The 11,955-nt window shown below is 40.0% G+C and overlaps 1 protein-coding gene across 1 annotated transcript in view; it reads right to left on the minus strand.

The window, feature by feature from the left end:
* Positions 1-10,507, minus strand: part of TBL1X (transducin beta like 1 X-linked) — a gene marked incomplete at its 5' end in the record, with an annotated part of 53,997 nt that extends 43,490 nt beyond the window's left edge. The window contains one exon of the mRNA XM_084279466.1: positions 10,450-10,507. Coding sequence (XP_084135592.1) covers positions 10,450-10,507 — 58 coding nt within the window. The remainder of the gene's footprint in view (positions 1-10,449) is intronic.
* Positions 10,508-11,955: the final 1,448 nt, after the last annotated feature.

The following is an 11,955-nucleotide window of genomic DNA, read 5'->3' on the forward strand; positions in this document are numbered from 1 at the left end:
ATCCTAGAGTGCCTCTCTGGTTTTGGCAGTGTCTGCTTATTTTTGAAGACTTACCTTCGCAATTACATAAAGGGCTTAACAAGGACACACATTAGCAATTTAAAATAAGAACTGCAGTTGAAATATATTTTTAGAAGAAGCAGCTGAACAATAGGGCTTGTACATTTGTTTCAAGATTAGGACTGCTGAACGATTAAAATCATTTCCAGAACCCTGGGAAATGTGTCCTGTATTACAAGCTCTTTCACAGTCCCTGGGAAATATAAAGAAAGAATCCCTAGCTAAAGAAAGGATCCCTAGCTGTAGCTTGCGTCAGTTGCCAAAATTATAGTGTGCCTGGTTACCCAAAGTTGAGTAGAACTGATTATTCACCAATATTAAGCGTTACACCCTTCTTTCTTGGATATCTGACCTGTCCACCTTCTGCCAAGAATTCAGAGTAAATGTCTGCTACCCGAAAATCATTTTATTATGAGCCAAAGAATTTTTTGGGCAGGGTTTGTTTTTTTTTTTAATTCAGGAAAATATGTTGGAAAAGATTAATACAACTTGGAAATGATCTTTTGATGAGCAGCACTTGGCACTCACTGTTTAAGTCTTTCTGAAGGCTGCAAATTAACAAAAAGAGAAATACGATACAGACAGAAAACAGAACCCGAGCAGTGGAAAGAGGAACTTGAAATCTTTCGAAAACAAGGTCTGAAATAACCCTCTTTTTCACTCACTCTGTGTAAATTAGACCGACGAGTGTGAATAAATGACCTAGAAATTTAATGCAACTACGGGCAAGGTTTGAAATAACTCATGGAAAAAAAGGATAATCTTTTTCCTGCCAAATTCACGTGGTGCTGTTATCTTTTTAGCCCTGTCCATGCAACCAGACATCCAGAGAGACGTGCATCATTTTAAGGATCACAGAAGGCCTTTCACAGTCATACACACCTCACTCTTTCCCCCCCCCTTAAGCTATGTTCTCCCATCAGGCCTAAGACAAGCGGGCGGCAGGTAGGACACCACGGCCGGCACACACAGAGTGGGCATTCCGGAACTTCAACACCAAGACGGCTTCTGCTGACGGTGCCTACAAACGGAGTCCTACTGCAGCTGGTTAGGTGTGAGGAGGGGTGGTATGTAACTGCCGTAGCTGTGCGGGCAGAAAGCCCCCACCCAGCACACAGGACATCAGCAGAACTTGAAATGATGCAAGATACTGCGCCTTTCCCCGGGCCTGGAGGAGCTGTACACTGACAAACGCGTAGCACTTCACTGGCTTGAACAGCAAAGCCATCCTGCCCTATAGATAACTGCCTTCCACCCAGCTTCCTATACTCTTAATACGGCTGTAACACTGCATTTATGCAAGCTTTAAAAACCGGGCACGGAGTGATCAGAACCACAATCCGTGCTGCGGAATACATTTGCAAAGGCGGAATTGTTTACGCTTGTGTAGCTTAAAAATCACCCTGTTTGCTCAGTGTCTGAGATCCAACACTGTACAGCAACCTTCAGGCCAAGGGAAAATTCAAATAGCCTAGTGTAGAAAGCTGTGGAGAGACCTAGGAGGAAATACCAAGTGAGCAGTGTTCTGCAAATGGCAAGAAGAACACCATACTCAGTGTATTAGGGTTTTTTTTCTTCCTTCACAGGAACTTACAAAATTCTGCAGTGAGTATTGCTTTTCTTACATGGCATTCATGCTGCTCTTGTTATGCAACAGGGGTAAAAGATACAGCCAAAAAGGACTTCCTGAACTGCCCCACAATGCAGTTTGAAACTACCGTTTATATGTATGCATATAAACTAGCTCTCTGGTCACTCAACTCTTAAGGTCCGTGTGTATAAACACACATAAAAATGGCCCTCATACAGCCTATTGCATTCTTTAGATAATATAACCAGAACAAACTATGAAGAAGCAGTAATTTCTCTAACTGTAAAGATTCCCTCCCCCCTCTATTGTAGAATTTGGATTTTAGGAAGCTGACCAGCAAATACTGCTGATATGTGGTCATTGTTCTATGGAAAAAGTGCCCAGTGTGGTTTAGATTCCTATGTCATTTCACACGGTATGGAGGGGCTGTCTGCTTAGAAACCCATTTGCTTGTCTTTAAAGAAAGCTGGGAAAAGTATTTACCTGCAACCTATCAGCCTCATCTTTCTCAAGATCTACAGCTTTGATGACTTTTAAAAACATGGGTTTGGAACTACAGCCAAATAAAGCTGCCTGTCTCCTAATGCTGACCCTGTTTTTCTATAAATTTATGTAGTATTTGCAAAGAGAGTAAATGATTACTAGCATAGAGAGAAACTGTGCATAGTCGTGTGGTTCTTATTTGAGAAATGGATTTGTCTTTTCAGCAGTCATCCATCCTCCAACTATGAATTTAAAATTCAGGGTCAGTGCCACTGTTTCTGGAATCACAGAGTCACTTCCTCCCTAGTTTAAAAGAAATACAGGAAGTAGGAGAGAGATCTAAACAAACAAGAAGAGTAGCAGTTCATTAAAACCTCTTACAAACCCTTTTGATAGTACACTATTTTTACAACATACATATTATGCTGCAAGGAGTTATATATATTATGTTTCATTATATGGAATATATATAGTTACAGATGGTTTCTAATTAGATAGGAATGTTCATGTTGGGGTGACTTTTAGGAAACACTTTTATTTAAATCAAACCTGTTTTTGTCAAATTTCTCAAGCACTCTTGGCCAAGAATCATTATAACACATATTCCACTCTTGGAACAACACTGTGACTTTTATTTTATCTCAAATACTTCAGGATGGGGTCACAAATGTTGGTTCTATATCCAGCTTCCAGTATATAAGAGATTTGGATCACAAGCTTAAGTAATTTTATTTTAATTGAGTAGACTGGCCCTAAAGAGGATAACACATCACATAAACAGGGCTGCACGCACACAAATCAGATCTGTGCTAAACCATGAGTACTAAAAATGGGGTTTGCATTGCTCCAAAGCCTAGCCACTGTAGAGCTGAAAAGGCAAAAGAAACCCTGCCTTCAGTCTTAACATCAGTTCCTGAATAATACAGGTAGCATCTCGTTCATACTGCTCTTATATATACATATAAATTCACAAGTAGTACTTTGAAATAATACTAATACTAATAATAAACAAGTTAAATAGTGTCCCAGCCCACCTGTAATAGTCTTTGCTCAGAGGATTTCAATACATTTTAGGAACAAAGCCTTTTACCATCTGCTGTGAGGTACCATATGTAGTATTAACCTCACTTTGAAATGGGAATATTGAGGCACAAAAGCTTTAAAGCCAGGTTTAAACACACAGTTTTTATAAATTTCCTTACAAAGTGTATTGTTTGATTTACTCAGTAGTACCTGTGCAGCACCCAGTGAGACAAGCACAGAAGTATCCGTGCAAACAGATGCTAAGCCAATACATGAGCATCCCTCCATCAGTGATCTGGGACTGTCTCTGAAGCAGTTGCTCTGTACCACAGGCAGACTGCACATGGCTCAAAGGCCGGTGATATCACTTCTGTAGACACAAATCCCACAGCCATGGATTGTCACCCATGTCAGATGCCATTTCAAGGATGTGTTTGTCCCTCAGCACACAAAAGGTCTCCATCCTTATGATTACAGCACAGAGATGTACACAGCTTGAGGAGCATCCCAGTGAATGTCATGTTTAACAGCACCTTTATGTATAACTTCTTCAGAAGACCTTTAAAGTGCCCCAGTTTTTGGCAGGAGCCCAGACTAGCTGAACGTGAGCCAGTAGTATGCCCTTGCAGCAAGGAAAGCCAAGAGGACCCTGAGCTGCACTATGAAAAGCGTTGACAGCAGGTCAACAGAGGGGATCCCTGCCTTCTACTCAGCCCCAGTGAGACGCCTTGAGTGCTGTGTCTAGTTCTGGGCTTCCCAGTACAGAAGAGAGACAAGGACATACTGCAGTGAGTCTAGTGACAAGACCATGAGGATGATCACTGACTGGAGCATCTGGCACCCGAGGAGAGGCTGAGAGGGCCTGGAGAAGCAAGGCTCATGGGGAACCTTATCTATGTGTATAAATACCGGAGGGTGGTGCGAAGATGACAGATCCAGGCTCTTCTCAGTGGTGCCCAGTGACAGGACCAGAGGCAACAGGCACAAACTGAGACACACATGAATTCCACTGAAACAAAACCAAATCACTTCTTTAATGTGACGGTGACTGAATATTAGAACAAGCTATCCAGCGATGTTGCGGACCGTTCATCCTTGGAGACACTCAAAACCTGACTGGACAGAGCCCTGAGCTACCTGCCACAGCCGACCCTGCTGGGAGCAGGGGCATTGGACTAGATGATCTCCAGAGGTCTCTGCCATCCTGAACTATTCTCTGGTTTGTCATTTCCTAAGATATCATCCAACCTGAACTATCTCATGATCCTAATGGGCTAAATTGGAAGAAAACATAAAAACCAAAATAAAAATCACATTCCACTGACTCTACTCTCCGTGTGCACAATTGTTTATACTGCCACACTGGCCAAGTGCTTCATTATTCTTCAAGGGGTAGATTTTAGTAATCCGAGCCAAACTGACGCACTGTATATTCCCCTTCTACCTAGCAGCAGCCTTCCCATGCAAAGGGAACTGTTAGCTTTGAAGCAAATTCAGCTGACCTATATATGCCAGTATTTTATGCTATGCTTAATCTGCATGACTTTCAACATGCACTTTCCTCATCTGTGACTCTGTGCCATACACAGTTGTTCAAAAATACTCAAAATGTACCTCAGATGCAGAAGAAATATAGATTTCATAGATAAATTACACAGGATTATGTAAGTAAAGACTGTTGCACAAGGCAAAAATTCAAAAGAACAGAATATTGATCTTCAGTCATTCCTTACTGGCTGAGAACTTAGCCAAGCAAACTTCAACATTTACATTTCGTATAAAATATATTTGTTAAAGAAGAGAATGAGTCATAAAGACGGTATTTCCCTTCAAATTTTATTGCTCCCTTTTAAGAAAAACTGCAAAGAGCACTGGAAATACTGTAATCAGTTAATTATTCCAAATACTGGCATCTAGTTTGACAACACCAGAAAGAAAAACCCCACAGGCTTCAGAATACCTGTATTTTGGTTTTTCTCATAATTTCCGAAGGCAGAATGAGAGTACGATGCCCTGGAAGCAGCTAACAGGCACGGCCCATGTTTGCACAGGCCCAACTCTACAAAGGATTTTGTGCTGTGATTCACAGAAACACTTCATGCTGTATGTGTGCCCTCGAGCCTAAAGGTGTAAAACCTGAGAGAAAATCTTATCTTTGAGGAAAACAAGGAAAAATCTCTCAACCATAAACCAAACAGACCAACACGCTGCTGTCATCCCAGGTCTACAGATGGAAAGCAGTTACCTTATTAGCTGCCTTAATTTGTATGGCTGGGAAGAAAACGACAACTCCCAACTCTGGAGTATAATGGTAAACTGTCCCAAGTCAGCAGCTAAAAAATTTCATTGACATCTTTTTAGCAGAAGCATCCAGCTAGTGTTTTTATTGCTTTGGACATGGTAGGGATTGTACACTGAGGAATATTTTATCAAGCGTATGTCATAAAACATGGAAAAAATTCAAACTGAACAGTAAAAATATGAGGAAAAATGGAAACTGTTACACAACCATAACTCAGCAATCACCAAGTCAGTGCCAGACATCTACCTCAATAAATGCCCTACTAGAGAGCACACTGTAAGCTGCAGACAACCGGGGAGCTGATTTTCAGATAAGGACTCCATAGTGCAACAGGCATGTAACTGCTGGAACAGGGACACAATTCAATCCATCAATACATCAAAAAGACCAAATTTGAAACAGCTTTAATAACTGAGGTGACATGCTGGGCTGGGCAGGTAAGGTAATTTATGGGAGCATGTGGGCCTCTGATAGGACCTGTCACTCACAATAGATGGCAGCACATTTTAGATTAAAAGGAACGTGAGAGATTTGAGTTCCCTTAGTTTTGCCATCCCTTCTCTCCTTCAATTTCCCTTGGGATCCTGTTACTCCCATTGCACTCTACTGCTCTGACCATGCCAAAAGACAAATGGTTACCACTTTCACTTTTGGGCAGGCAAAGCAGAAAGGGAAACTCTGTACTCTGAATTGTATATGGTTTTGTAGAAACAGCTGCTCACTCTGAAGAAAACCAATAGCAGGACTACGTCAGCACCAAAGAAGCCTGCTAGCAAAAGTATGCTTCCCAGGAGTCTGAAGAGGTGTAAACCTGAACCAATGTCATTTGGATGCCAGAAATGTGGCTCCTTTGGTATAATTTGTTTCACTTTGGTCAGTGCACCTGCATCGTTGGCATAATGATGCCCACCATGGGAGAATTCTGTGTGTTTCTCTCTCCGCACTGGTAGTAACTTCATAGCATAGACACGACTTAAGTCTGATTTTAGTAACTCAGGCCAACACTTTCACTTAAAGGTAGTCTTTAAATCAGGACACCTACAAATAAACATAACTTGCCTTTTAAAAGTTTGACTCCAGAGATAAACAATGTTTAGATGTAGTCAGCACTTTAAAGAATTGGGCCACTTTAAATTGTGCACAAAAAGGCTCGTATTAAAAAGGAGCAAACTGAGTGTAACATTGCAGGACTACTTTTGGATAGCAGGTAGCCATCTTAAATTCAAATTAAACACTTAAATGTCTTTATACTGCAAGAGAAGGGGTGGGAGGGGATTCATGGTCCCACAGCAGAAGTGACACCACCTAGCCACCTATGCCAAAAAACCATGGGGCCTAAATGGAAGTTATGCCTGGCTGCTTTGTTTCTATGGGCACAGGTAAGCTCTGAGACAGTCATCTATGTGAAGAGGCAATTATTTAGTTACTTATTTGAAAAAAGCTAAACAATTAAGAGTCTTAGCTTGTCCAAGTTGTGTATCGGAGGGATTTGACTGTACTGCCTCTGGACTGGGCATCTTCTCCAGCAGCAGGCAGCTCAAAGTGGTTTCCCTCACTGGACTGGGTTTTTTTCTGTCAGGCCACATGATCAGTTAGTAGAACCCATCATGTGCCATAACTTACCACTTCATTCCATCTGCAAATGTACTCGAGAATCATTTTATATTTCCTTCCAGGTAACTGATAGAGCCATTGAGCAGTATCATGCCAAGAACAGATTCCTGTGAGTTCCCACTGGAAGCAACCTGTGAGATTAATATTCCCCAACTCTAATAACTTTTCAAGATGTTTCCTTTAGCCCACTTTTAATCCATTTGGTAACCCTGGATTACACTGATTTTACACACCACTCCTCCATTTTGTTTCTAACCACAGTGTCATCAAAGCTAAGCAAATGCCCTACAGTAGCCTCAGTGCCTTACTGTCAGCACAGTTACCTTTGTCAGCTTCATTTGTGAGCTTGGAAACAGATGTATCAAGTTTGTTTGACAAGATCTATTATTCAGAAAACCTTGCTGGCTGGCATGAGGCATGCTGTCATCTGTTCATTTTTTGTTGGCGGTATCTAGTTTCAACCTTCCAATGACTTTGCTTGACCTATAGTTACCTGGATCATCTTGTTTAACCTTTAAAAATTCTGGCACAACAGTTGCTTTTTCCAGTTCACTGGAAATCCACTTGGTATGCCAAGATTTGTTAAAAAGCAACAATAATGGTTTAGACAGTTCAACTCTGTATTAATACTCTCCTGTGCAAGTCTTCTAGCCTGACAGAGAATTAAGGAGGAAATATAATTACTGAATTTCACTTCCAACTTCAATTTTAGAAGAGCTTAACTACTAGAATGACCTGCCAGCATTTCCACAATGAAGCGTAAGGCACCCGTCAGCATCTCTGCTATAATGTTTCACATAATCTCACATAATGTTTCCCTGCCTTGCAGCCACAAAACGCTTGAAATATCACAGGGACAGTTTGCTTTTGACATAGTCCTTCCAACATATGTATTTCCTTTTGTTGTTTCTTTCTTCCTCCCACCATTTTGCTACATTTTATGGGAAAGCCTGGAAGTTTTACAGGGCAAGATTAAAGGACAGATACCTGAAAAAAGATTAATTCACTTTTATACAGTCTTGTAAGCAGCATTTACAGCCGTGTTTGATAAAATATCTAGAAGCTTTGGGTTCAGCTAATGTTAATAAAAAAATCAAAGTAATAACCTTGTTTTCAGCAAACTTCTTAAACTAGAGGGGTTTGAACTTAAAGTACAATTACACACTAGCCCTCTAAATTTGGCATGCATTATTTCTGAAGCTACTGATTAAAACTCTTTCATCTGCTGTCGCATCTTATGGCATTTGTACTAGCAGGTGGAAAGGCAAGATGCTGTGTAACAATTTCTGTCTTATTACCCTATTTTATCTGAAAATAAAGAGATAAAAACTTCTTTAGAAAAAACAAATGACAGTATGAAAGAAGACAAACTAAACACAAAAAGCTTTTTAAATAGATTAGTGGAGTCCTCACTGGTTACAGCTTTTATTTATATCCATATTATTCTATCTGTAGCTGAATGGAATCACTAGCACACTGCCGTCTAGATTTCATTGTGTGCAATGTGAATACTTACTCAGTTTATTTATTTACTCAAATATTTTACCTCAAATTCTACTCTTATATGGGTAAAATATGACAGAAACAGTGGAAATACAAAGGTTTTGTGAACACCTTTCCCATGTATGGATTAAGTAAGAAAAACATTTGGCCCTTTAGTAAAGAAGGTTAGAGCATTGCTGCTGGGAATGAATGTGAGTATTTGTATGTGCAGCTCTCCCTTAAAAAGCAAAGGGGACTGCTTGCTTGAAGGAGAGAGGTTACCTAGACCTTCTTCCTGACATCTGGCTGACACCACCGTTCTTGACTGACTTTGTAAAGCCTCCTTCTGAATCATTACACAACACTAATCCACCTACTGATCTATCAAGAATAAAAAAAAAGGCTTTTTTTTTTCTTCTTCACATCAGGAAAAGTTACTGCATTAATAGACTGTGAAGCAGAATCTCTAACAAATATAGCAATGTAAACCAATTTCAGGATTCTTCAGGCTTCGATTATGTCCATCTGCGCACGGCTCTGATGTTCAAAAGCCCTTTCCAATGTGGTAGCCAATAGCTTAATTTGAAAAATAAACACTGTCTGGATGGAATTTTAGTTCTGCTAAATCCTATCTTTCTTTCATCTGACTGTATGCCAGAACTAGACTATTTTTTTATAAGCTTGTTATTAGAGAGAAGAATACAATGTGAGAAAACAGCTACTAACAGGCTGTAACTGGACTCTCAAAGAGTTGTTTTAAAAGGCCAAACCCTGACAAAGTTTTACAGATCATCTTCACAATTCCAATGGAGATTCTTTGCACAGGGGTTTGGGTTCCTGGGACTGAAATAGCTTTGGAGGTAGAAGAAGCAAATTAAAATCACTTATCTAATGAATGGTGGTCATCATGACTAACAGAAGCAGGCTAACCCAGCATCTTCTAGCTGCTGGGATTTTGGTCCCCTGTCCAAGGCATCTCAAGTCTGAAGGGCTTATTCTGAAACTGGCTTCAAGTCTTCTGACATGAAGACAAGATTTTTCACGTAATTTTTCTGTTGTTGTTCCAGCATATGAAACACCAAATATTTTTAGTCAATTCTACTTTTACTGACCCAGACCATAAAGCCAGTACCAAGAAAATGTGTATCCTGGCCATAAATCCTTTGTCAGTGTTTCTCACCTCCTCAATCATCTCTGTGCTATCAACATTTTCTATCATTTTCTATCAGTGAACTTCTACTTCTTGTAGTCAAAGAGTGGAATCGAGACTATGAAAACAAAATAGACCCAAAATTTCAGTTTCGATTTATTTTTTTTTAAGATGGAGCTTTCTTTATAAACTGAAAAGCCCCATAAAGACATTATTTTCCAATATGAAAACATGGAGAGGTAGAAGTGACACTAAGGCAGAGCCACGCTGACACTCGTGCTGGTCAGTTTACATAGATACTTACCTGAATGAAGTTATAAAACATCAGATACCTAACCCCAAACTTCCGTTTACAGCCAATTTAGACAATCCCTCTTTACTTAGTAAGTATCTGACAGAACTATTTCAAGTAGCTATCAAAAAAAGATACAAAATCCATGTGCTTTGTGCCTGTGCTGCCAAAAATTACTTTGGCTGAGATGATGTAACTCTACAAAACCACACTAACATATGATGTTATTTCTTTCCTTGTTTTGCCTGGCTGCTACGTTTACTTTGTACCTTTGTATGTTTACACTTTATGTTCAAGCCCATAATTTCAAAGAAACATGGGTTTGTGCAAGAAATATTTGGTCTACTAGTTTGAAACCCCCAATGCAATATCCCTAAAGCAACACCATGCAAAAAGCCAATTTTCCCACTCGAACTATGACCTGAAATTGTGAGGAAAGACAGGAAATTTACCTGATTCCTGGAGATAGCGATACACCAAGAAATTCACTTCGTCACTGGTTATGCTCATCTTAGCCCAACCTCAATCTGATGAGGTTTACGAGAAGGGTGATCCACGCTCTGTTCAAAGGGAAAGAAAAGAACAGGTTTTGTTTTATCTCAATTTAGGATGAACTTTTTAACAAAATAGAGGTGGGGATTGCTAAGATATTTAAAGATCTCATACAGTTATTAGAGCTGTTACATCCCAATGTGAGGTACCCATTAAATACAGTGAATCAAGCACTCAAGATGTACTGTACATTTTGTTGTAATTAAAGAACATATTTAACATATATCAGAGAATCAGCATTGTAAATCTTGGAAGCCTTTGCAAATGTAAATTGCTTTGACTTCTGTGATTTCACTACAGGTTCTTTGGACCCTCCTTTTTACTGCGTGAGCATGTGCTCTACAGAACTGCTGGCAATTACAGTCACGTACAACACACCAAATCATAACTTTTTTTGCAGCACCAAATTTGTAAACTATTTTTCTGCCCAGTAGTTCATTCACTGAAAGAACTAGACGCTTTCCTAACAAAACCATGTTACGCAGAGAACTTAAATAAAATCCCCATGACACAGAAACAAATCTAAATTTAAGGTGAGATCAGAAATTTTATTGGGAGGAGGAGTGGAGAGCGAGAACAGAAAAGGACAGAGAGAATGCCGTATACCTTGTGCCAACAAGGGATACAAATATCTTGGCATTATACGAAGTTATAATGCTCTAACGTCTTTGCTGATTAATGGCAGAACAAGAATTAAACTTCAATCATCCATTTAAGTAATCATAACTTTTAGGACGACAGTTTTAAATTACTATTTTGAGCATACACTCTGGTAGTAAACCCACTGGTTTTTAGATGATCAATTTGTTTTGAACATTTCCCATTAAATCTCGATGATTCATTTCTGTTTGGGAATCCGACTTGAAGTAGTTTGGTTTGAAAAGCCCTCAGTACTTCTCAGACATAAACTCCACAACCTGGTCAGCCACACCATACCTACAAGTGATCTTGTAGAGGTCTGGACGCCGAAGCGCACGCCGGGCTCTTGCCGCGTACGACAAATGAGAGACTGTAGGCGTGTGCCGTTTGTTTCAATTTCCCGTATGCCTCTTCTTGGCAAGCGGAAAGGTCTTTGTTCATCGAAAACCTCTTCATTAATTCCTCTTGCCTAAAGTAGCACCTGCTACCGCAGGCAATGCTGATCAACTACAAGTTTCCCCTGCTGATGATTTAAACCAGCAGGTCACTCATGACTGTAACAGATGTCTCTGCATATTTATGTAAATGGAGGTCTTTCGAGCCCTGGTAAGCCTTTTATTCTCCTGGGCTGCTATATTTTATCAATGGCTGGGTGTGGGTTTTCCATGAGAAGCCATAGCTTGCTAATTTGGGAGACATCGTCCTCGAGTATTTGAGTCTTTATTATTACAGATTGCTCTTCACAGGGAATGGGAAGGAACTACATA

The sequence above is a fragment of the Gallinula chloropus genome (genome assembly GCF_964237585.1).
Source record: "Gallinula chloropus genome assembly, chromosome: 1".
In the NCBI taxonomy this organism is placed as follows: domain Eukaryota; kingdom Metazoa; phylum Chordata; class Aves; order Gruiformes; family Rallidae; genus Gallinula; species Gallinula chloropus.